General features: G+C 40.9%; 1 protein-coding gene across 5 annotated transcripts in view; it reads right to left on the reverse strand.

Moving 5' to 3' along the window:
* Positions 1–2,832: 2,832 nt before the first annotated feature.
* Positions 2,833–26,105, reverse strand: part of NECAB1 (N-terminal EF-hand calcium binding protein 1) — a 60,166-nt gene continuing 36,893 nt past the window's right edge. For 4 of the 5 annotated variants that reach the window (XM_061448156.1, XM_061448159.1, XM_061448160.1 and 1 more), the window contains 8 exons: positions 19,946–20,082; positions 19,223–19,335; positions 17,007–17,083; positions 10,215–10,268; positions 8,893–9,005; positions 6,832–6,909; positions 6,020–6,111; positions 2,833–3,199 (listed from right to left, as the gene is read on the reverse strand). In XM_061448156.1, coding sequence (XP_061304140.1) covers positions 3,171–3,199; positions 6,020–6,111; positions 6,832–6,909; positions 8,893–9,005; positions 10,215–10,268; positions 17,007–17,083; positions 19,223–19,335; positions 19,946–20,082 — 693 coding nt within the window. In that variant the 3' untranslated portion in view covers positions 2,833–3,170. The remainder of the gene's footprint in view (positions 3,200–6,019; positions 6,112–6,831; positions 6,910–8,892; positions 9,006–10,214; positions 10,269–17,006; positions 17,084–19,222; positions 19,336–19,945; positions 20,083–26,105) is intronic. The other variant, XM_061448157.1, reaches the window with a different exon arrangement.

Raw genomic sequence — 26,105 nt, forward strand, 5'->3', positions numbered from 1 at the left:
CCTGGCCTTGAAAACCCCCAGGGATGGACCATTCACAACTTCCTTGGGATGGACCATTCCAGTGCCTCACCACCCTAACAGGAAAGAATTTCTTCCTTATATCCAATCTAAACTTCCCCTGTTTAAGTTTGAGCCTGTTACCTCTTGTCCTGTCACTACAGTCCCTAATGAAGAGTCCCTCCCCAGCATCCTTATAGGCCTCCTTCAGATACTGGAAGGCTGCTATGAGGTCTCCACATGGCCTTCTCCAGGCTGAGCCCGAACTTTCTCAGCCTGTCTTCATACAGGAGGTGCTCCAGTCCCCTGATCATCCTTGTGGCCCTCCTCTGGACTTTTTCCAACAGTTCCATGTCCTGTTTATGTTGAGGACACCAGAACTGCACAGAGCACTCCAGGTGAGGTCTCACGAGAGCAGAGTAGAGGGGCAGGATCACCTCCTTCAACCTGCAGGGCACACTCCTTTGGAAGTTGGCTTTCTGGGCTGCGAGCACACACTGAAGCCAGCTCATGTTCATTTTCTCATTGACCAACACCCCCAAGTCCTTCTCCACAGGGCTGTTCTGAATCTCTTCTCTGCCCAACCTGTAGCTGTGCCTGGGATTGCTCCAACCCAGGTGTAGGACCTTGCACTTGGCATGGTTCAACTTCATAAGGTTGGTGTCAGCCCACCTCACAAGCGTGTCGAGGTCCCTCTGGATGGCATTCCTTCCCTCCAGCATATCAACCAAACCAGACAGCTTAGTGCCATAGGCAAACTCACTGAGGGTGCGCTCAATCCCACTGTCCATGTCACCAAATCCCAGTGTTCATGTCACTGAGACATCAGATCAGAGCAAGAGAACTGCCTATGTTTTGCATTCCTTGAAGTTCTTTGAAAATAATTGACCAGTGGTTTTGACTTTGAAAAGTGGAAGTAATGGACAAAACTGAGGAACAATACAGATTTTAATCATGTTTTATATGGGTAAATAGGTATACCAAAGCATAGTTTGTTTTGGTACTTTCTTCCTTAAATTAGTTGAGTATTTCACAGTGAAGTTGAAAGCTGTAGTTTATGTTCTGAAAGCATCCTTCAGTTGACAAGTGTCAATAATAGATATTTGTATGAATACAGTTGCCCTCGAGACCCTTACTCAGACCCACAACAACATCATCTGGGCACTGAAGGCAATTTTCTAGCATTTGTCACAAATGATAATGGAAGCTAAATGAGAATGTATTGGCTGGTAATCGTAAAAGTGCAGAAAACTTTCAAGTTGCATTTGACAGACACTAGATTTCTTTCCCTGAACTACTCAAACTTGTTTCAGTTCAGAGTTTTTTTTGATGTTTAGTAGCACATAGTTAAAATAAAGTCGCAAGTATATTCTATTATTTGTATGTTGTTTACAAGTAATGTCACAAAGAACTGAAATCATTGGCTGGTTGATTGGTTGGTTTTTAATCCCCGGGAGATTTGTGAGTCCTATGGATCTTTTCTTGCAGTATGTGTTGAAGGCAATTTCTTTGTGTAGCTCTTAAAACTCTTAAGTGAAATGTCTCAAATGTATTCTGGTGTATGGTTCATCAAAGTGTTTACTGTCATGGTTTAAGCCCTGCCAGCAACTAAGTACCACAAAGCCACTTGCTCACCCCCCTGCTTCTCTCTCCCCAGGCAGGATGGGGAGAAGAACTAGAAGAATGTAAAACCTGTGGGTTGAGATAGGAACAGTTTAATAACTAAAGTAAAATGCAGTGATAATAGGAATAATAATGGTAACAATATTAACAATAGTAATAAATAGGAAGCAACAAAAAGACGAGCAATGAAAATTCAAAAAACACAATAACTTGCTTACCACCACTGATTGATGCCCATCACAGAGAAATAACTCTATCTCAGCTGAAACCAGGATATTTACTAGTAAATATACAAAGCAGAATAACTATTAGAAGGACATACGGCCTACTAGGACTTTCCTTCCCCCAACACCTAACTGATACGGAATTCTAAAGCAGGTTCTTTAAGAATAATTTTAATACAGCTTTTCCAGTGGAAAGGAAAAATGCCATAAACCTCAGTGTACTCAGTGTAGTGTGTCTGTTTTCACTTACAGATTTACCCTACAGCAGAGTCACATATCACTCTATTTCCTTTGTCTATAGATCACTAATGACAAAAGAAAACATGCCATACAGTAGAGTGGCATCTTTGATAGTAAAAAAGCCAGCCAGATTTTGAGGAGTATGAGTAGTTTTACTTTGCTAAAGACAAGAAACCTTTAAATTTTCCCTGGTATGTCATTTTGTGAGTATAATATGGCTATTTGGGTGCCTTTTTTAAAATTAACAGATCTGTAGTTGGATCACCTCAATCTGGAAAAGCTTTGGACTTCAATATTAAAAGCATTCACTTTTGCTGAGTTACTGCAAGAAGATTTACAGATGAAATTTGTCTTTAACATGGGCACCTGTCATTTTCTGACACCCAGATTTGTGCAGAGAATCTAAGGTCCCTTATATTTTCTGAGTGGTAAGGATATAGGGTTCAAAGCAAATTGGTAGTGAGATGTTAAGTCTGTGGATCTGTAATGGCTTGACAGATATGTTTCCTCTTGTGGTGGGGGGGGCGGCTAGAGGCTGAAGAGAAAATGGTACTGCCTTGTCCTGTGCTAGGCAGAAAATGTCCTGTATGAGTGAAGTTGTGTTAACACAGAAAGTTGTCCCTATTGTTTACTCTCCTAATTAATGACATAACAACTTCTCTGAAGCATGACATGTATGAAAATGTGTGTTTGTGTTCATGCATGTTCATGTTCATACCTGTTTCTTCTGTAAAAGAAGACAGCAGCATTGACTGACAACTGTTCATTAACACAAGACTAAAACTTTTCACAAATATTTAGTCATATCAACCAAGATGAACTTTTCTGTGACAGTTTTCACTGAATATATACAGTAAACAGCATAGTTGTCTTATTTCAGCCTTTAGGATGCATCAATTAACTGAAGTAGTCACAAGAGGGTCATACATGTGCAGTTTTCCATATTTTAAAATGGAAAAGATCACATCCAAAATAAGAAACAGTATCACATCATAAATTCATAACCAGACACACCTGGACACTGCTATATGAATGTTACTGCAATGAAAGACAATGCAACTTTAACATTAGTTGGAACCATAGCTTCTAGTTGTTATTGAGGACCCACCACGATGCTGAAAGAGAGGGGAATTTATTTATTAAGTTGTTAACATAAACAGTATTTCTTTTTCCACCTCTTATAAATACCCTAAATAAAATAGCTATAACATGTATAAAGAAACAGCTAATACTACTTTATTTGAAAGCTGCATACCATCAAGGACAAAACCTCTCCAGGCAGGGTAAGAATACTTAAAATACTAAGAGAGTTGAGTCTTAATTGGTTGGGGTATGGCTTCAGCACAAGAATTTATATGTCCTTTTGATAACATCCAAAGAAGCATCAGTATGTCATAGGTGCAGCTGCATAGAATTAAGCACTCAGAACCCAGAGAGCAAACCACATAAATCCTCCCTCCTGTTCTGCTGTGTGCCTCAGTATTTAAGCCAAGCACTGTGTTCCCTGGGTGGCTGTGATGTCTTTAATGTCTTTCCTGGTGACATTATTCAGTGCTGGTGTTCTTTTCACACAGCTCTAGGGCTTAAGAGTGTTTTGTCCCAAAAGCAAGATAGACTTGTAAAATGTCATTCCCGTAAAAGAAGATCTGTAATCACCAGATTATAGACACAGCTGGAGTGAAATACATCTGTACTTCTCCAGAGTCCCTACCCTCTGGCCTTTGGAAATGGAATGTTCTGCAGAGGAACTGCAAGATTTATGGAGAGAGAGGATGGGAGGAAAGGAATTGTGACTCTATGTGAGATGCCCAGTTCCCTCAGTGGAAGGGTGTACTAGGCTCAGTAGGTTTTGCCCTACACAGTTTGGGGATTAAATTCATTAACACAGTTGTTTTTGTGAATTCCCATAAATTTGTCAATTTATGCCATTTTCATGAAAAATGTTATTCTTGAAGAATGGTGAGAAGATACTTAAGAATCTACCTGAGTTAGTGCTAAGAAAGCCTACTAGTCTCCGACACATCAGTGTATTAATGAATTTTGGATTAAAAAAAAGCCAGTTGAACAGTTTATTTCATGGATTATAGTGTCAGTAAGTGTTCAACAGTTTTCCCCTAGCTTTTCTTCACCAAAAGGTTCTCTAGTGTCCTAAAGCCCAAATCTTACATAAAAACTGTGCACTCACTGAATATGAACTGATTCATGCCACCCTGGTAGATTGGCCTGAAGCAACTTGGTTGGTTAAGACATGTGTGAGTGATTATAATAGGTTAAGGTTCCTGTTAACTGATGGTAAATTAATTTTCTTTAGCATGATACTGGATCTAACACTGTTGAAGACTCGTCTTCCTGACTTATTCCTAGCTGCATAAGTGCACATTTATTTATTTTAATTAATTGGTGGAGTAGAGACTTTTGAGTTGTAATCTTTGATTGAATCAGATTCAGATTAGAAGCTTTTCAGTTCTTAGTTACCCAGATGTGTAAAGAGGTGGGGATGTGTCAGAGCTAGAGTAAATTTGTTTTTAAAATAGAGCCTATGTATTAGTCGCAGAAGGGTTTTTCCCCCTGATTTTACAATGGTACCACTTTACAGTGTCTAAAATTCTTTCATAAAGCATACTTGTAGGATTGCAGCCATTGTTTTTTACATCATCTGTCTTTCAAATACAATTTGTATAGATCAGACATGGGAAGTACTTTCCATGAAACAAAATTTCAAACCTTTGAGCAGATTTCTAAATTATAGGTAATCTATAGAGCTGTAGAAAAAGCACTGAATGCCATACTCCCCACTGCCCCCCCAGCAAGGAGTGCACAGTGAGAAATGCTGTTACTATGGCAACTGTGCTGCAGACTGAAATCCTCTTAGCAGGCAGAGTCGATGCTTTAATGAGCATTTGGAGTCCAATTTCAGGTACTCATATCTTTTTAGGCATTTAAAAATTATGTTTACATTTCATTTTATATTAATTGTACTTTAGCTGTGAGTGAACCACCCCTGGAACATTCCTGGGTCATGTGCACTTTAGCTCTTGGACACCAAGAAGTTAGGGAAAAAACTGCATTGTTTCCTTCAGCTGAGTTTGTCTTAAATCCAGCAGTCTCCCAGTAAAACAGAAGATTTTAATAGATTCTTGGTTCATTAAATGCAATCTCCTGATACTGCGGGAATCCCTGGCATATAATTGTGTGTCCAGATCAGGCTCTTGAGGTCTGAAAATGTGTTGGCTGCTTTCTTTCAAGGTGAAACCCCAGGTACAGAACTATGTAATATTGTCTTTTTTTTTTTTTCCTGCTAGGTGGGATTTTATTATTTTAAATGTATTCCGTGCTCAGACATAGGGAAATAAGGGTTTCATCGTAATAGATTTGTGTTCCCTAACAAAAATTTGCTGTTCTCCCAGTGTAAATATGGGACTGATGCTTGCTTTGCTTCATCCTGCTTATTGGTTTGTATTAGAAACAATAATTCATAATATTTTAATACCTTGCTGTTTCAATTCTTTTTTTCTTTAAACACAGCAGGAAGCATATGTAATTAATAGGTTAGTAAATTATTAGTAATTAAGGATCCCTTCAATCAATGTAAGTAACAAGTTGATGAAATCATCAGCATTTTTCTGCCTGAAAATCTTAAACAGGGTCTATTTTACTATTCACAAATACTATTGTTTAGGTATTTTCTTAAATAGTATATGCTAGCATAACTTTGCACTGTATAAAATGAAGCATTGTGAGTCTCATTCTTGCTGATGCACTTTACATTTCTATGCTTAAAATAAAAACATTTGGAGTTCCTCTCTCCTCCATACTTCACCAAAGATGATGTGACTAAGAGTGATATTACGCAGTAGTTCTGCATAGAGAACACACTAACATAGCAGGATTCTTCACATGGAACAAACAAAATAATGTGAAATATTGGTATTTACCAGGGACTAGCATTGTTGTCATGATCTCTGGAGTTTCCAAGAAGTCCACATTACTTCTTTGGAATGTCTTGCTGTAATTCATTTGAAGGTGGCTAAATAATTGTAAAAAATAAGAATATATCAGTTTTTTTAAAAGGGCAATTTTTTTTTTTCAATGAGCATTAGAAATTTTACAATTAATGCTGTATTCAATAATACTGTGCTTCAAAACTTTGGCAATGATGATAGTAGGAGAGGAGACCAGATAAACTGTGAAGTGCTTTCCTGTTTTATTAAACACAGGTTAACTTCTGTGCGGTTAACTGCCACTCTGAGGCACTGGGTAACTGGCTGTGAGCCAGTGTAGTGCTGACATGTGTTACTAGTTTTATTGAGTCTTAGTGAAAGTAAAACTTTGAACTGGGGTTTTGTTCAAAAGGAAAGCAACTAAGCTTCAAGAGACTTTTTCCTTCAGAATGGTTTCTGTCTACAGGTTTTTTTTTTTTTTTTAACAGTAAATTTACTTAAGGAATATCTTTTTGTCTCAATTTCTCAGCTGTTTGCCTCTGCAGGCTAGAATTTGCCTGGTAGGACATTTAATCACTACAACTTCCATTCAAATTAGCTTTGTCTTTCTGACATTTTTCTTTACATATGTTAGGATATTTAAGTCTTTAGCAACCAAAATATTGTTCTGAAGTATTGTGATATATTTAGCAAGATATCACTTAGCCGTATTTAAAGTAATTTTTATTCAGTCTTTCTACGTGATTGCTTTCTAATCTTCAAAACTGTATTACAAAACCAAATCAAATCAAACTCCCAAAACTTACCTATTCCAGGCATTGCTGTTCTCCCAGAACTCATAAACAATGAAGCGGGAATCACTTGGAAGCTTCTGTATGGAAACACTAAGAATTGTAGAGTAGAAATTGTAAAATTTAAAGAAACATGGCAAAGTTATTGGATATACATATCTTATTCCAAACTGCTTAAGAGTAGCACCAAATGCAGTGGTTTTGGGGAAAAAAAAAAAAAGCTAAAAAAACCAAAAGCTAACCCAAATAAGAAATGTAAAAAATAAAATAAGTGATTACACACTGCAAATTATGAGCTTTTTTTTTTTCTAATAAATGTCTTGAAATATCTTCATGGCTTTTTTTTTTTTTAATAAACATTTTATTTTACTGCACTTATGATGAACCCATTTATGAAACTCCTTTTTTATATTGCTCCAGAAGTGTAATTTATCTGAAGAACTGCTAATCAGTAATACAGAACATTAATCAAACAACTGTGGTTCAGAGAAAATCGGCCAATACAGCATATCATAGAATCACAAAATCACAGAATGGTTAGGGTTGGAAAAGACCTTAAGATCATCTAGTTCCAAGCCCCTGCCATGGGTAGAGATGCCACTGAAGCTGATGTTTAGATGTGTAGCGTAAAAAGTATATATACGTATTTCTCAGAATGCCAAGTGTGAGGCTGCCGATCTTACTACTGATGTCCTTAAAAACTGGACTCAAATTATATTTCACTCTGTGAGAAGCAAAAATTGGTACGATTTATTGTCTTTCTTCTGTTGTATATGAAAACACATTGTAAATTAGCAAAAATACCAAGAACTGTTGGAAAAAAACAGTCATATGCAGCTACAGTAAAACTCAACCAGTAGGTGGCTCTACAGACTTACCAAATGCCGGTGAACCTGGGAAAGAAAATCATTTTTTGCTGTCATTTGTTAAGTTGCCTTCTAAAGTCATGTAAGCTCTCTCCCCTGACAGGGTTGCTGGATGTTCGTTTTTGGAGGAGGGCTGGGCAGCTTCTCATCTTTGTTTTTTCCCCGTTTTTGGTCCAGAAGACAGTTTTATTTTCACAGAATCATAGAATGGTTTGGGTTGGAAGGGACCTTTAAAGCTCATCCAGTTCCAACCCCCCTGCCATGGGCAGGGACACCTTCCACTAGACCAGGCTGCTCAAAGCCGCATCCAGCCTGGCCTTGAACACTGCCAGGGATGGGGCAGCCACAGCTCCTCTGGGCAACCTGTGCCAGTGCTTCACCGCTGCAAATAGGTCACTCTTTTCTTCTTCCGGCTAATTTTACTTTTTCTGGTCTGGGTGAACACTACTAATACAGTCCTAAGTGTGACAATCAAATAACCACAAGGCTCACAAATTACGGATGTGACAGTCAGCTTTGGAAGCCTTTGAAGATGTAGGAAGATCCTGTATTGTGTACACATTATGAAAGTATTTCTTACAGAATGTTCTGTAGTGTGTAAAATAGCATCTTTCTCCAGCATGTTCAATTAAGAAATTCAGTACACTACTGAGTCATTAAAATTTATTAATACAGCTCTAATGTTTTCTTTAATTCTAAAAGGAGCAAAACAGAAATACCCTGATTAGTTGAAAAATCTTTTTAGTTTTTCCCATTATTATGAATGAAAATTTAAAAATTGTAGCTTAAAGGGAAGATTCTGAAAGATTCTGAAAGCTTCCAAGCAGAGAACTGGGAAACAAGGTGGTAAGTTGTTCACTTGCCAAGTGAGCGCAAATGAAGGATGGCAAGTGAGTTTTCCAATAAAGCATGTCAGCCTACGGATCTTGCAGAAGCCATGAACTGATGACCTGCAGAGCTGAGAAGCCGTAGAAGACTAGCATCTTTGAGATAGTCTATGTTGACATTTTGGCATACTACTTAGCCTGCACATACACTTTGACATTTCTTTGTGGTTTTAGTTGTCTTTGAAAAGCTCTGCCTTACACACATGCCACAAGCACACGTTACAAGTTCTCTCTTCATAAATAATCCAGCTCCACTTAAAAGGTATTCAAGAAATTAGGCTGCATTCCTTCCTTCAGCCCAAGCAAAATAATGTTGTACTTACTGCAAGCAGCCACCCTGAGCAGAAGCGGATTCTACATACTGCTTCAGAGCAAGCCGGAATTCCTCAATTTCTTCTTCTATCACAGACATTTGACGTTGGACAATCATTATGTGCTGATACAAGAACACAATATTGTTACTGTCATATCATCTTGAGTTCCTTGTGCTTTAAACTCATAAAAGTCTACCATAAAACAATAAAAAACACAGTTTGCAGTCTCTGTTTCAGTGCTCTGGAGTGGAGAAGTATAAATGCTCGTATGTGGCTTTTACGTCTGGGCAAGGTAAGCCACAGAATGGGAACACCCAAATGAGTGTCCACTTTAGAGAAAACAAGAGTTGTCTGAACACTGGATGAGAGAGTAACTATATGAAGCAAATGTTGATCTTTGAAATGTTCAGTAATAAAGTCAGCGTGTTTCCTTGGATGAATCTGGATGCAGCCAGGTGTGAGGTTTGATGTAAGAGTGTATTCTGACGGTCTGCACTGGATGCAGTGTTACTTTCATTGAGGTGCTCTTATAGTCTTTTACCTTTTAGAGCTATGACTCACACCTGAATGAGATGCCTAAGGTAGCCCATGTTAAATGATGAACAGAGATTTCCTGTCTAGCAATATTGTATAATATAATTAAAAAAAAAAAAAATTGAATTCCTGTGATGAAAGAAGGAATTTGATGGATCACCTCTTCTGGTTATTTTTTCATGTGTATTTGATTCCCATTTTGCTAGGTCCAAAGCCTTGAATGTAAGAATGCTAGTGTATCAGAAAAAATGAGCTTGATCTTGGGACATAATCTTACTTAACAGTAAGTTTATTGTTGGTTATGATTTTGGTTTTGTAAGTTGCAATACTGAGTATTGCTTAGTACTAGATGATCTTCCATCTTTCCTGATAAGGTTTCCTGTAGCAGTTTTGGAAAGGAGGGAGGGAGGAAGGAAGGGGAGAAGGCCATACAACAGTGATTTAAAGCATGCATTCAGCATTAGGTGATTTGGAGCAGAGAAGCTATCACTGCTTAAACACTGCTGCCAGATTGGTAAATCTTATTAATGGTACCTCTTCCCCCTTATGTGAGTTGAGGTTTTGGCTACTGCATCCTTTGAAAATGATCCAAAAATTAATATAAAAGTTTTGCCCACATATTCTTTTGTTACCTCTTGCATGATGTATCCTGCTAAATAAAATGGTTCCTTATTGTTGGAAAAAGTGAGGATGGTGATTTTTTAAATTAGTTTTCAACAAAAGAGATCAGGTGGTGTTGTTTCAATACCTGGCATGCAAAAGCAAATGTCAAAATCATTATCTTGAAAAGCACTTACAGATCTTGCATTTTCTTCCAGAACCTCCTCTTCAAATGGCTCAAGCTTTAGGTCCTTTGAGGCAGTTGAAAATAAAATAGAAATATACAAGGCAATACTACATCTGTAGTCTGCTCTTACCTTTTAAACAAACTATTCCAATAGCTAGATTCTGTTTAATCTCCAGAAGTTATAATTAAATCACTTCTTTATTAGCTGTAAGTCAAATAGAAGTATTGTTTGCAATATCTTGCACGCTTCAGTGGTTAAATCCAACCTAAGCTGTTTGTACAGTTTTATTTATAATACTGATCAGGTGATATTTCATTTGTAAGAAATCCACTTGTTCACAAATGTGTAAGATAGATACCTTCTGAAGTTGTCATGTGGACTATGGAGATGAGCAAGGATAGTGATTTGAATTACAGAATCAACTAGGTTGGAAATGAGCTTTAAGATCATCATGTCCAACCATTACCCCAGCACTGCGAGGACCACCACTAAACCATGTCACTAAGGGCCTCATATACACAGTTTCTGAACACTTCCAGGGACGGTGGTTCCACTACTTCCCTGGGCAGCCTGTTCCAATGCCTGACCACCCTCTCAGTGAAGAGATTTTTCCTAATATCCAGTCTAAACCTCCCCTGGCACAGCTTGATGTCTTATCACTCAAGACTGACCTCCACCTCACTATTACCTCCTTTCAGGTTGTTGTAGAGACTGATAAGGTCCCCCCGAGTCTCCTTTTCTCCAGACTAAAAAAACCCAGTTGCCTCAACCTCATTTGAAATGAACCATCAGCTACCATTCTGCAATCATAAAACTTTACGCAGAGAAGCTTCCCTATGGGGGTTAAAGGTTGCAAGGGACTGTTTTTCATCATTGCTCCAAGTCAGGTTTCTGAACTACTGCACCTGCTTCTGAGGACAGGCAGGGCAGCAGCAAACAGATGCATCTGGGAGGCAGCAGTATGCTTGCTTGGCACACAGACTGGATGTGCACTTTATGAATTGGTGATTCATGCAAACACTGTCTAGTAACACACACGCAATGAGCATTTACATGCCAGGCACATGCAGTACCCTCAAGCCCAGTGCCATATGGATATTCTGAAAAATATCCATATGCCTGACAAAAAGCAGACTGATTTGCAGTAAGCAGCTGGAGCAAGATGCGCTCTTTGTTTGTGGTATTTCACATCCTACTGCACACAATTCTTGTGTGAGAAAGATAAAAACATTCTGCTTCCCACTGGGTGAGGATTGATTAACCTCAAGGAGCAAGTGTTTTGCCAGCACAAATACTGTACTCATGGAAAAGCCAAGAAGAGGTGTGCAGGTAAAACCCAAATGACCAGGGGACCCACACCAGCAGGAGGTGGCAGAGCAAGGCAGGAGTGAAGTTGCAATCACACTACGTCCAGTATAGCTTTACTTCTGTAGAATGTGCATAGAAGGGCATGTGATTGGAGGGAAGAAAACCCAGCTTTTAATAGCTCATTTGTCAGTGCAGACACTTCAGGTAAAAACCCTGATGGAAAATGCATATTCCTGTTGCTCTTTTATACTAACAGTGCCTTTTATTTCTAGGGGAAACAAATGGAAAAAGAGAGGGCAGGAATGACTCAAGTTGTACTGGAAAGTCTCTACTAAGATAGCAAGAAAAGTATTCCATTTTTTTTCTAGAAAATATTAACATAGAAAATAAAAAGATATTATTTGAGGGAAAAAAAGACAACTTAGGAGACTAATTGATGGTTAAATCATAGAATCATAGAATAGTTAGGGTTGGAAAGGACCTTAAGATCATCAAGTTCCAACCCCCCTGCTATGGGCAGGGACACCTTACGCTAAATCATATCACCCAAGGCCTCGTCCAACCTGGTCTTGAACACTGCCAGGGATGGAGCATTCACAACCTCTCTGGGCAACCCATTCCAGTGCCTCACCACCCTAACAGGAAAGAATTTCCTCCTTATATCCAACCTAAACCTCCCCTGTTTAAGTTTTAAGCCCTTACCCCTTGTCCTATCACTACAGTCTCTAATGAACAGTCGCTCTCCAGCATCCCTATAGGCCCCCTTCAGATACTGGAAGGCTGCTATGAGGTCTCCACACAACCTTCTCTTCTCCAGGCTGAACAGCCCCAGCTTTCTCAGCCTGTCCTCATACAGGAGGTGCTCCAGTCCCCTGATCATCCTCGTGGCCCTTCTCTGGACTTGTTCCAACAGTTCCATGTCCTTTTTATGTTGAGGACACCAGAACTGCACACAATACTCCAGGTGAGGTCTCACAAGAGCAGAGTAGAGGGGCAGGATCACCTCCTTTGACCTGCTGGTCACGCTCCTTTTGATGCGGCCCAGGATACGGTTGGCTTTCTGGGCTGCATGCACACACTGAAGCTGGCTCATGTTCATTTTCTCATCAACCAACACCCCCAAGTCCTTCTCCACAGGGCTGCTCTGAATCGCTTCTCTGCCCAACCTGTAGCTGTGCCTGGGATTGCTCTGACCCAGGTGTAGGACCTTGCACTTGGCATGGTTAAACTTCATGAGGTTGGCATCAGCCCACCTCACAAGCATGTCAAGGTCCCTCTGGATGGCATTCCTTCCCTCCAGCGTATCAACAGAACCACGCAGATTGGTGTCATCCACAAACTTCCTGAGGGCACACTCAATCCCACTGTCCATGTCAGCAATGAAGATGTTAAACAAGACGGGTCCCAACACCGATCCCTGAGGGACACCACTCGTTACTGGTCTCCAGCTGGACATTGAGCCATTGACCACAACTCTTTGTATGCGGCCATCCAGCCAGTTCTTTATCCACCGAGTGGTCCATCCATCAAATTGATGTCTCTCCAATTTAGAGACAAGGATGTTCTGTGGGACAGCGTCGAACGCTTTACACAAGTCCAGGTAGATGACATCAACTGCTCTACCTCTGTCCATCAGTTCTGTAGCCCCATCATAGAAGGCCACCAAATGGGTCAGGCAGGATTTCCCCTTAGTGAAGCCATGCTGGCTGTCACCAAGCACCTTGTTGTTTTTCATGTGCCTTAGCATGCCTTCCAGGAAAATCTGCTCCAAGATTTTGCCAGGCACAGAGGTGAGACTGACTGGTCTGTAATTCCCCGGGTCATCCATTTTCCCCTTCTTGAAAATGGGGGTTATATTTCCCTTTTTCCAGTCATTGGGAACTTCACCTGACTGCCATGATTTCTCAAATATGATGGCCAGTGGCTTTGCAACTTCATTCGCCAGCTCCTTCAGGACCCACGGATGGATCTCATCAGGACCCATGGACTTGTGCACATTCAGATTTTTAAGATGGTCTCGAACCAGTTCCTCTCCTACAGTGGGCCCAAGGTCTTCATTCTCACAGTCCCTGTATCTGCCTCCCAAGACTTGGGTGGTTTGGTCAGAGCCTTTGCCAGTGAAGACCGAGTCAAAGAAGTCATTCAGAACCTCAGCCTTCTCCAAATCCTGTGTAGCCAGTTCTCCTGAGAGCTTCCTGAGGGGGCCTACGTTCTCCCTAGTCTGTTTTTTATTTGCTATGTACTTGTAGAATCCCTTCCTGTTATCTTTAATACCTCTAGCTAAGTTTAATTCTAACTGGGCCTTAGCTTTCCTAACCTGGTCCCTAGCTTCCCAGACAACATCCTTGTACTCTTCCCAGGCCTCCTGTCCTTGCTTCCACTTATTATAAGCCTCTTTTTTCATTTGAATTTTCCTCAGCAGCTCCTTATCCATCCAAGGAGGTCTCCTGGCCCTCCTGCTGCACTTCCTTCTAGTTGGGATGCAACACTCCTGAGCTTGTAGCAGGTGATCCTTGAATATCAACCAAGAGTCTTGGGCCCCTCTGCCCTCTAGGGCTGTATCCCATGGAACCTTCCTAAGCAGGTTCCTGAAGAGGCCAAAGTCTGCTCTTTTTAAGTCCAAGGCAGTGAGCTTGCTGCACGCTCTTCTCACTGTCCTCAGGATCTCGAATTCGACCATCTCGTGATCACTGCATCCAAGGCTGCCCTGGAGAGTCGCATTTCCAACAAGCCCTTCCCTGTTGGTGAGCACGAGGTCAAGCATGGCATCTCTCCTTGTCGGCTCCTCTATTACTTGCAGAAGGAAGTTGTCTTCTGCACAATCAAGGAACCTCCTGGATTGCTTGTGCCGGGCCGTACCGTCCTTCCAACAGATGTCAGGGTGGTTGAAGTCACCCATGAGAACAAGGGCCTGCGAGCATGAAGCTTTTCCTTTCTGTCTATGGAGTGCTTCATCCACAGGTTCTCCTTGATCAGGCGGTCTGTAACAGATCCCCACAGTAATGTCTCCCATAGCTATATTCCCTTAAACCCTGACCCACAAACTCTCTGTGGACTGCTCACCTGTCCCCAGACAGAGTTCCATACTCTAGACAGAGTTCCATACTCTGAATTCACCTTTGACAGAAGACAGCAGAAGAATTAGACAACACTAAATCCTTCACCAGGTAGTTTTCCAGTAGGAAATACAGATGGATAACTTGCCAGTCCCCTTAAGAAGTTTTAAAAGTCTATGCCCTGCCAGTGTTTCCCTTTGGCACTGAGATCCTTTTCAGGCTGAGGTTGAAGATTTTATTGAAGAATTTATCTGTAGCAGATTTGATCATTTTCTAACATCCTTGTTAAACATCCTCAAGTTATATACTACAAAATGGTTGGCTGCTTTCCGTAATGCTTGCAGTGCATTAGTGCTGTATGCCAGGTCTCTTTTTTCAGTCACATTCTTTGAAATGTTAAGTTTCCTTGAACTCCTTTTGGCATCAGTCTGTGTCGGGAGGCAACTGTGGCAGGACAGGGAGCTGCTGTTTCCAAAGCAGAGCTGGGAGTAAAGCTGGACCAAAGGCAGGAGTTGCGTTTCATGATGGACTTTGACATTTCAATATCCAACTTTGATCTATTCAGAAAAAAACAAGTTGCTACTAAAATGTCATTAATGTGGCAACTGCTGTGTAATTGCTTTCCTCATACAGAAATGACCTCTGGGAGGAAGCTGCTGTGTGCAGGTGGATGGGTATGCCCTGGCCAGAGGCTTATTGGAGTCAGCAGACCGTGAGGAGCTGCTGAGCACAGCAAGGAGCAGAGTGAGCAGCTGACAGAAGTTACAGACAGTGCCACAAGGAACGACCAAATTTCACAGCTGGTTAAGGAGAAATGATGCGAGAGACTGTCAGACCTCAGGGATAACCAAAGGAAGTACTGGCCTTTCGGAGAGCAGCCTTACGTGGCCAGGAGTGCCAGGGGTGACTGCATCAGTCATGCAGCTAATCGGTTATAAAGCTGAGATAACTGAAATACCAAACTTTGATCCCAAAGTGGGACCAAAGGGTAAAAGTAATTAGGAGCAGTTTGTTCATTTGGGAGTGAGGAATGGCAGAGAAAGGTCAGTATGTTCATCTTGCTGAGGCCTGTGCCGGATCACCACCGTTTACTCTGGCTTCTTGTCTAATCCCTCACTTAACTTTTTTTCTGTGTGTATAATCTGCTACTGAACTCAAGCCAGACTAGCAGGCAAGAAGGAGGAGACACTTGTCTGCCAGGACCCAAGGTCTGAGGCAGTGCCTGGCTAAGGGGCGTGGATACAGCCACAAACACTAGGTAGACTTAAAGCCCATGATAATGTTCACAGGGGAACATCCATTCTGCTCAACTGGGAAGAAGGATCAGGCTGTTGCATATTGTTTCTGCAAGTGATGCCTGTCTGAGAGTGCTGGTGAAGGTACCTGTGCTGCTGTGCTTTGACCGGTGTCTTTGGAGTATGTGCACAGCCTCACTGCTGGCGAGCACTGACCTGCATGGAGGAGCAGCATCAGCCCGACTGGGACTGGAGCAGCTCCTGGGTCTGAGAGCAATTCAGCCTAAAACCTTGCCTCTAGTAGACCAGGAGGAAGAAATCCCCTGAGTCCCAAATCCTTGAATACAGGTATCCCTTAGCATCTATCCAACATTAGCTGTCTGTCCTTCAACAGGGACACTTCATGTAGAGAACAACACAGGAATTTAAAACCTTATTTAATACCCTGCTTTCTTCTCCAAAAAGAAAGTCATCACACATAGACATAACCCAAATTTTAAAAGCTAGGGTAGCATTCAATCTCATTGAAAGAGAAAAGAAATAGGTACTTTCTCTACAGACAGATGTTACTCAGGTTTTTACAAGGCTCTGGAAGCCCTGGTTTCCTTGGATCAGATGGGTCATTTGTCAGATGCCCAGATGGCTCTGCTTTGGCATGGAAACTGCAGGCAGTCTCTGGGCTCTGGGACCTGGTGCAACCACCTCCCAGGCAGGATGGTAAGATTTGCATTAGCTTTTGGTTGAACTGTACTCATTATGAAGAGTGTTCCAACCTTTATAAATCAGTTTTCTCTGGTGGGGAAGGAGGAAACACAACTTTATGTCAAGCTTTAGTGGGAAAGCTTAGAGAGGAAAAGGAAAAAAAAAAAGATCCTAAAAAGAGAGGCTTGTCCTATGTTCCCCAAAACAAACATAACTAAGTACAACAGAATCCTCCAGTCATAATGTGACTATTCAATTCTTGATGAACAGCTGGATCTGTGATGATGGAAAAGGGAAAGGAAAACATATAAAAAAACCATGTCATACTCTGATGAAGCAGGAAAGAAGGTGGAAGGAAAAATGTAAGGATATAATGGGTGTTAGCTCTCTTAGGTGATGTTTCACTCACTGATTGGAAAGGCTGTGACTGGGACATGGAAAGCAGTTGTGGTTTAAGGATTTCTTTACTGAGAGACAAACAGGTGAAAAGAAATGCACACCTTCTTTTCCAGCCTGTCAATCAGGTTTTGGAGTCTGTTTATCTGGGTCATCCACTGGCCATTTTCCTCCATCCAACCTTTGGAAAACATAAATAATGAACATTTATCAAATGTTACTCAATACTGGAATACAGCATATTAATTTATTTTATAAAAATGTTTGGCTTAGCTGGCAATTTATTTTGCTTCTTGAAGATCGTGCTGCAACTAGTTCCATGTTCATTTAGGTGTAACTAAAGGAAAGCATGATTTTGACTATATGAATTATTTTCATTCTTTTTAAGATATAACTGAAATCCAATACAGAATGAAAACTACATTCTAGATTAATATATTCAAGTGCTTTTGAAATCATGCTGGTACCTCAAGAAAGAAATACTCTCCTCTGCAGATGTAACCAGCTCATTACCTGAGTACCTTCTGCTCAAAATTCATAAATCATCTGAGGGGTGTCTGTGTGTATGCATGCGTTAAGGTTTTCTTTATCTTAATATTTTTCTTAGTTTGCCATTTCTTCACCTTCTTTACATAAAGGTTTCTCTAAGAGTAGGAGTCAGCTCTTCTGCTGCATAGCAAGACTGTCTTTGGGATTCCTTTCAAGTACATCCCATGGATGGACCATGTGTGTGTCTTGACTGCAGTTCCTCTTTCCTCTGAGAGCATCGGTGAAAGTGAAAGGCAGTCAAGAATGTCTGTAATATCCTGGCAGGGGCAATACAGCTCTGGTGACAGGATCTTACTTCCTCCTGCAGAGGGACAGCAGAGCTGCTGTAGGAACCTGTCTGCAAGGACATTGCCATAGTCAGCCTGTTGCTGTTCTTAGGGTCCTGATACAGTGTTTCCAGCAGAATTCCAGGATTATTCAAAGGTTAAGAGTATGAATGTTCTTTCCAAAAAAAAACAAACCAAACCAAAGCACAACATTCTTCTGAACAGTAGAAAAGAATTAATTGGGTGTACATCTGCAGCTAAGTGACCTAGGTTTCTGGCATGGCATGTTGAGGAATCCTGATATTGAGAGATTCCTGAAGAAGCCTCCTAAGATAATTGTAGAATGGCTTGTATGCATTGGGAATAAGGGGCCTTTTCTTCATTCAGAGAAGGGTCATTTAGCTGCTACAGCTGTTTTCATACTTAAACTCTGAGGCGTTTTCAGCTTTTTAATAGTTATCTGCAATATGCTGTCTTTAGGGTTTTCATGTATCCACTAATTATGGTATAACCTTGTGGTGGACTCTGTAGCTAATGTAATAACATTACCTTGATGTCCTTGCAGCTAATGACCCTTCTCCACCTTTCCAACCAAACAGCATTCCTAGGTGCTTGATGAATTGCAGGAATATTTTTATTAGGATTGATCCATCCTCCACTAGGTTCTCCTAGAATGAGATTTTGGGTTTGAGATGTGCAGTTTATGCCTGTGGTGACTGCAAATTTTGACCGATTCAAGATCGATTATGTTTTGTCATAATAACTTTCATATCTTTTTCTCCCAAGTAATGGAAGTTAGCAGCAGAGGAAAGACTAAAGACACTGTGTCTTGTCTCTTTATATGGATAAGACATGCCCCTTTTAGAAGACTTCCTAGCTCCCCATCTCTGCTGCAGCCATATTTATAACTGTATAATGATATGATATATAGCAAAGGTGAAGCTAGAAAATGTTCTACAAAGGCACAAGCATCTCTGAGCCTCTCTAAAGTCTCTGGAAAATTTTGCTTTGCTAAAGCCTCAAGAAAATACTCAAGGAAACACATGTGCATGATAAGAGCAGCTGTTGGCATCACCCACAGTGTGAATGTGTACAGCAGTGATTGCTCTAGAGAAAGAAAGGTTATTTATCAGAAACTGAAGATTTTTCAACACATGCTCTTGATCTGCAAATTCAGTACCTTGCTCATTTTTCAGCTGAGAGTTCCTGTGGCACCTGGACTATGTTTTGAGCAAACAAAGAAATCTTAATACTTGGGATGTACCCTGGGTGTGATACGTAGAGGAGGCAGAGTGTGGCTTTACCTGAACAAGTACAAAGGCTAAAGAAGTGCTGGCTTGAGAGTTAAGCACACACACACACATGCAGTGTTACTGTGCACATGGGTAGCAGGCAGTAAGGAGGAAGACCAAGTGCTGAGACAAACACAAATCTTGTCTAGTATATTTTTTCTGTGTATGTGTGTATGTGTGTTTTAAATATCTTTAAAATGTGAAATGCCATACCTGTGCTAAAACGGAGGCTGTTTGGTGACAGGCTGTTTTTCCTCTGCAGCCTTCGAGCTGAGTGTTTTCCTGGCCACTGAATTGAAAGCACTTCTGGTTTTGCTGGATCTTGTCTGCACAGAAACAGGAGACTTTATAAAGTAAAAAGAAGAAGGTTAAGCTGTTGTAAACCTATCTTTAAGGGAGAGAAAGCTCAAAGCTGGTGTTTGTGATGTGGTTCTGACCTGACCTAATGAACCAGTCACACTGGTCCCTCATTCACATGAGTTTTGCGACATCTCTGCAGAGGAACTGGGGTCACAAGAACAGCTAAAAGTGAAATATGAACTTTAAAGGTTGACTTCTTCAGCTTAAAGATTGAAAAGATAAACAGTAACATGTATCTGACAATAAGGAAGGAAAACTGATGAGAATTAGCTAATACTGGATGGAGAACAGATACTTTTCTGGGACTGTGAGCACCCTTAGTTTAGGAATGTGTGAATGGGATTTTGATTCAGTCTGCCTCTGGGTTAAGCATAACTGAAGATGATTTTACATAGCGACTGGGGCATCTGCAGTAGGAACTAACTCATTTTCTCCAAAACAGCTGTAGTTGAAGTGCTGAGTTAGCCTAACTTTTCCATTGCTACTCCTATATTCCTTCAGTTTGCATGGTGAAATGTAAAATGGTGACCCCTCTGCTCACACCCTTCACTGCAGCTGGGCAGGAGGTTTGCTCACCTCTCCTGCCGAGTCTGTTCCTCTGTGGTTTCCATGGCACACTCCACGGAGCTCTGGAGGGATTGAAGCTGGTTCAGTGTCTCCTTCAAAAGAAAGCGAGTCACAAACTGCTCCAAATTAGAACCTTTCTGATAGTCCTAAAAAAGTAAAAAAATAAAGATTTGCCTACTAGGTTAGAAATATGTGAGGAAAGATTCAGATTTAATTTGGAAAGGAAGCAGCTTGGATGTTTTCATGCCTATACATGCAAACCACATAAGCAACATAACTTTCATTTTGGGACCAAAAGACCTCTACATTTCCAGGTTTAAATGCTGATCCCACCCAAGCTGAGAGAGTGTCTCAACATAATTTCCACCTCCAGAAAAAAAACCCTTTTCTTACATTTCTTAACTCCAGTTGATGGCAGTACCACATTACTTCTTAAGTGTGGAAAAGCCAAGATATGATTGACAACTGCAGAAATAGCTTTTATTCAGCTCCACACTTGTGAAAGAAGTTTATCAAGCCCACTGGCCTGCCTCTGACAGTGATTATGGGAATAGTCTTTGAGCAAGGCACATGCTTAGTGATATTCCCCGGAAAACTCCACCAGCAGTTTGGCTGGAGGACTGCCTGTGCCAGAGAGATTGCCTTCTGAATTTAAGAGTCTTTAACTGATTTTTGTTCCTATAACTTGCTTAATTATTTTTGAAACCATGTATCAATACATTTCACAATTACACTAAGTGCATCCGGAAGTTCCTTGAGTTGGAGCTTGGCTTAAAGTTTGCACCTATATTTAGCATAATATAAAAAACTTCTTTGTGCTTTTCTCATTAATAAATATAATAGAGAGGATAGGCCCCTAGAGCCTCTGCTTACTGTGTAGAGCTCCCATCTGGAAAAGGGAAGGAAAACGGACTTCCATCTCTAACTCTGACTGAATTTGTTGAGTCCTTCTCTGATGAAAGTATGCTGGTGTGTGTTTTTCATATGCCCTAAATCTGCTTATGTGTGCAGAAATCCCATTCAGCTGATCCTGAAAGCCTTTGGCTACAATTCTATCTAAAATGGTTTCATAAAATATGAGGTACATTGAATGAAAGATTTCTCTGGTCACCACATTTGAAGATGGATTGACGGTCTGTTATCTCCACACTTTAAAGAAAACCTGTCATTTGAATGTTGTTGCCTCCTACTCAAGCTGACAACCCATTTGAGTATTTTTGGCAATGCATATGAGTATTTTCAAGCTCTTCCCTGTTCTTCTCAATGTGAAATGCCTTTTTGAGTTTTAGACTTCTCTTAGAATTTTTGCATGTATGTGTTTGCAATCAGAACACAAATGTGGGACGTTTTGAAATTTAAATGCGAAATAAAAGGACTAAGTTAATAGCTTTAAAAGCATTTTACTGTCAAGTGAGAGCAGTCGATTCACAATATGTGTTATTAACTTAGCTCTTGTTGGAAGACTCCTGCTAGAGAGATCTCAGATGTTAAACCACCCATGAGTCATCGGAACTTATTCATGTTGTGTCATGGTTTAAACCCAGTCAGGTAACTTGTTCACTCACTCCCAGTGAGTGGTGCCGAGCTGACAACAATCGAGGTCCGTGTCCCCCCCCCACCGGGGTTCTCCCCCACTCCCGGAGGAATGGGGAGGAGGATCGAAAGAGTGCAACTCCCATGGGTTGAGACAAGAACAGTCCAGCAACAAATCACCACCGCTACTATCAACTACAACAATGATAAGGGAAAATAACAAGGGAAGAGAATACGATACCACCGGCCAAGAAAGCGAGTTCCACCCGGAAGCCCCTGTCCTTCCGGGTAACTCCCAGTTACCCCCCACCCCGGGCATGACGTGCTGTGGTATGGAATACCTCCCCGGCTAGCCCGGGTCAGGCGCCCCATCTCTGCTTCCTCCCGGCTTCCCCTCCTCCCTGGCAGAGCATGAGCCTCACAAAGTCCTTGGTCAGGGTAAACATCACTTAGCAACAACTGAAAACATCGACTTCACCAACACTGTTCGCAGGCTGGAAGTCAAAACACAGCACTGCACCAGCTAGCACAAAGGAAAAAAAAAACAACATGACTGCTACTGCTGAACCCAGGACATGTTGCCAGAAGCAACTTCTATATTTACTTCTGTCTTCAGATGAATCAGGTGTAAGCCACTCTCCAACAAATAATTTCTCATTTATACTTTTTGAAATAGATTTTCATGGGAGATTGTCCACCTTTTGAATGAATACCTTAGGCTCACACTGGTCCTACAAATAACATTTATGGCAACCTTTATGATTAGTATAACTTATTATACAATAGCAAAGCTTATTTTCTTCTTCTACATTGTCTTTATTGCAACTGATTTAAAACTGGTGCACCTGGCAGATATCACTTAATTTCAAAGAACTTTGGTTCTCTGAAACATGTTAGAACGACATGTGTAGTATGGGCAGTTAAATCAAACCCTGCAGAAGAAATCCAGGGTATGGTACAATTTTTCACCTTCCACCAGTACTCTTGGAAATAAGTGATGACAGAACCGACCACTTCTTGTAAATTTTTGAATACCAAGGCAATCTCACAAGATTAGGATAATCAAAGTGTTTCAAAGTCCTGGGCATCCAAAAACCAAGTGCTACAGATACCTCCATATAGCTTCCTGCTTGTAGTCATTGTAAATCTGATACTGGTATGTTGAATTACAACTTAAAATGTACATCCATCCTGTTTCATTTTGCTTACAGTTCAGGTGGGCCCTTGCTGATGGGAGGGGATCATACAAACATTAGCTCTGTAATACTTGCTGCTCTCTAAGGCTGGCTGCTTTTTGACTTCTTTAGAAATATTTCCTGCACTTCAAAATCAATAATATTTCAGTTTTTTTTTCCCATCAGAACTACTATAGGTTTGTGCATTGCACTAGGATTTAGTCTTTTTTTTTTATTCCTGTTCTGTTGTTCCGTAAGTTCTATACTTGGAAAAGACCTATGGAAAAGATCCTTGTGATCTTTAAATACAGCTTATAGTTACAGGTACACAGAGCTTTTTTCTAAAGATGGGCCATGCAACATGCTAACATATCTCTGTGAGTCTAGAATTATCAAAGACCTTTTCCTCATGTACATTTTACCCAAATAGTAGTGCTTACAACTCTTCTATACAGAAGACTTAACTCTTTTAATGGGTAAATGGCTAGTCAGTGTTTTTCTTTAAGTAAATGGCTCCAAGCCAGCAAATCTGAGCTCACAGCAATGTTGGACTACTTTGACTCCTGCCCACTGAAAGACAACTATGTCTACTTGTCCTTCTAAAATTCTTCAAAGGTCATGGAAAAAGCTATTCAGCATATATAAATTGTCAGCATTATTATAATTTAAGTCATGGACTGACCATTACAATTCAACTTAAACCTCAACTCCAGCTCTCAGCAATGAGGAATTACATGCTTTGTTATCATTTCACTACTCTACTTCATACAGAAAAATGCTTTCATTTGCATTTCACTAGAGGCACAATGGTACAAGATTTCATTAGGAGAAAGACATTGTTATTTCTGAATTAAGAAAAATGTGTATCAATTTATTAAGCGTATATTATATTAAAATCAGCATGCCCAGCATTTGCATTATTAGTGTATCCTGCCACCAATTAATAACAGGACCCACTGATTGTGTCTATATATAAATTAGAAAAAAGAACTCTTTAATTTCATTAGCTGCAAATTACCATTCGTTAGCATATACATTATACTGCACAGCAGTTTGAGTAGTCCATATGAGATAAGTCTGTGTTAACCTATCACTCTGCTTGTTAGTTTTACTGATTGTAAGTGAATGAGGGTAATTTTCCACATCTTCCTCATCAAGAGACAACTGTGACCTTTGTAAGCAGCTAAGATTTAAGTTTCCATTAATGCAACTGAAAATACACATAATTGGGTGATTCTCTGTGGAAAAGGTCACTGTGGTCTTTAAAGCTTGCTTACAGCTGTATTAAAAGGTTCAGAAGAGGTTCTCCTTTTATAATGATGGAGATGGTGGGGCTTAGGTATCCACATCGCAGGAGTCCACATCTCAGGGCCACCGCAGGTTCAGTCACTCTCTTGATCCTCCCAAGTCGTGATGCCAGCCAGTGACCTGACACCACGCTGATCCACTTATCGCACGACCAGCTCTTTGAGATGGAAAGGAAGGAGATACCTGTGTTCGCTGACTTGGGACATGCAAACTAAAGTTGGTTGGGGCAAAAAACTCTGAAATCTCTCAGAAGAGGTTGGAGCTTAAGCAAAAGTTCCACAAATACAGTGGGAAAGGACATCTGGCTGTCATCTATTCCAAACCCCTTTTCAGAGGAGGGCCAAATTCAAAGCTAGTGCAGGCTGCCCAGGGTGATGTCCATCTCAGTCTGGAACATCTCCAAGGATGGAGATTACTCCATCTCTCCGCAAAAAGAATTTTCCATATGTCTCTTCCCTTCCACAACCTGCAGACATTGCCTCTTGTGCTTTTGCTGTGCACCCCTGAAAGAGATGATGTTGTTTTGTCTTCACTGTATCTCCCCTTTAGACAGCAGAATTACATCTTCCCACAGCCTCTTCTCCAAGCTGAACAAACCTGGTCCCCTTGGCCTCTCTTTCTTATATTGCTATTCTACTGTGTAGCAGATTATGTTATATAGCACTTTAAAACTTATTTATTGTACTTTATTTGTAAAATTACTTATAATAGTTATTACACCAAGCTGTGTGGTTCGGTTGATACGCTGGAGGGAAGGAAAGCCATCCAGAGGGACCTCAACACCCTTGTGAGGTGGGCTGATGGCAACCTCATGAAGTTTAACCATGCCAAGTGCAAGGTCCGACACCTGGGTCGGAGCAATCCCAGGCACAGCTACAGGTTGGGCAGAAAAGAGATTCTGAGCAGCCCTGTGGAGAAGGACTTGGGGGTGTTGGTCAATGAGAAAATGAACATGAGCCAGCTTCAGTGTGCACTCGCAGCCCAGAAAGCCAACCATATCCTGGGCTGCATCAAAAGGAGCGTGACCAGCAGGTCGAAGGAGGTGATCCTGCCCCTCCACTCTGCTCTTGTGAGACCTCACCTGGAGTATTGTGTGCAGTTCTGGTGTCCTCAACATAAAAAGGACATGGAACTGTTGGAACAACTCCAGAGAAGGGCCACGAAGATGATCAGGGGACTGGAGCACCTCCTGTATGAAGACAGGCTGAGGAAGTTGTGGCTGTTCAGCCTGGAGAAGAGAAGGCTGCGTGGAGACCTCATAGGAGCCTCCAGTATCTGAAGGGGGCCTATAGGGATGCTGGAGAGGGACTTTTCACTAGGGACTGTAGTGATAGGACAAGGGGTAACGGGTTAAAACTTAAACAGGGGAAGTTTAGATTGGATATAAGAAGGAAATTCTTTCCTGTTAGGGTGGTGAGGCACTGGAATAGGTTGCCCAGGGAGGTTGTGAATGCTCCATCCCTGGCAGTGTTCAAGACCAGTTGGACGAGGCCTTGGGTGATATGATTTAGCATAAGGTGTCCCTGCCCATGGCAGGGGGGTTGGAACTAGATGATCTTAAGGTCCTTTCCAACCCTAACTATTCTATGATTCTACTGTTTCTTACTTTGCAAATTTCTGTTTCCTATTTTATGTGTCATATAAAAATAATTTCATAAAAGATATTTATGCTTATCTTTACAGAAAATAACCCCAAGGTGACTGAAAAGCAGTTATAATTGACAAAGACTCAGTAAGGAATAATGTATTTAAATTTCCCTTGATCATGGGATGTCTCCTGCTCTGTGTGTTTATCCTGAATTAGTGGGACAACGCCACACGTTACAACTTTAAATTGAGGATATGAAATTAGTCAGGATAACTGGTATGCTGGTGTGAATTTTTCATATGCCCATGGGAAAAAAAAATAAAAAAAATACAGTATTTTGATTTAATTCCTTAAGATCAAGTTCTTTAATTCCTTAAGATCTAGTTCTTCAGACTGTATCAGAAGAGTAAAGTCAAGAGTAAAATCATAAATTCATCAGAAGCTGGATCCAGAGATGCTCACTGTGATGACTTACAGCATCCTCATTGTAAAAATGAAAAAGCATAGCATGCAAAACTATTACATAGATTCAGCTTCAGGTTTTGAGTGCGGCAGAAACTTTCTA

Source organism: Pezoporus flaviventris, unplaced genomic scaffold (genome assembly GCF_033815535.1).
Source record: "Pezoporus flaviventris isolate CSIRO_AGI_PZ_B2104156 unplaced genomic scaffold, CSIRO_AGI_Pfla_v1 ptg000007l, whole genome shotgun sequence".
Classification (NCBI taxonomy): Eukaryota; Metazoa; Chordata; class Aves; order Psittaciformes; family Psittacidae; genus Pezoporus; species Pezoporus flaviventris.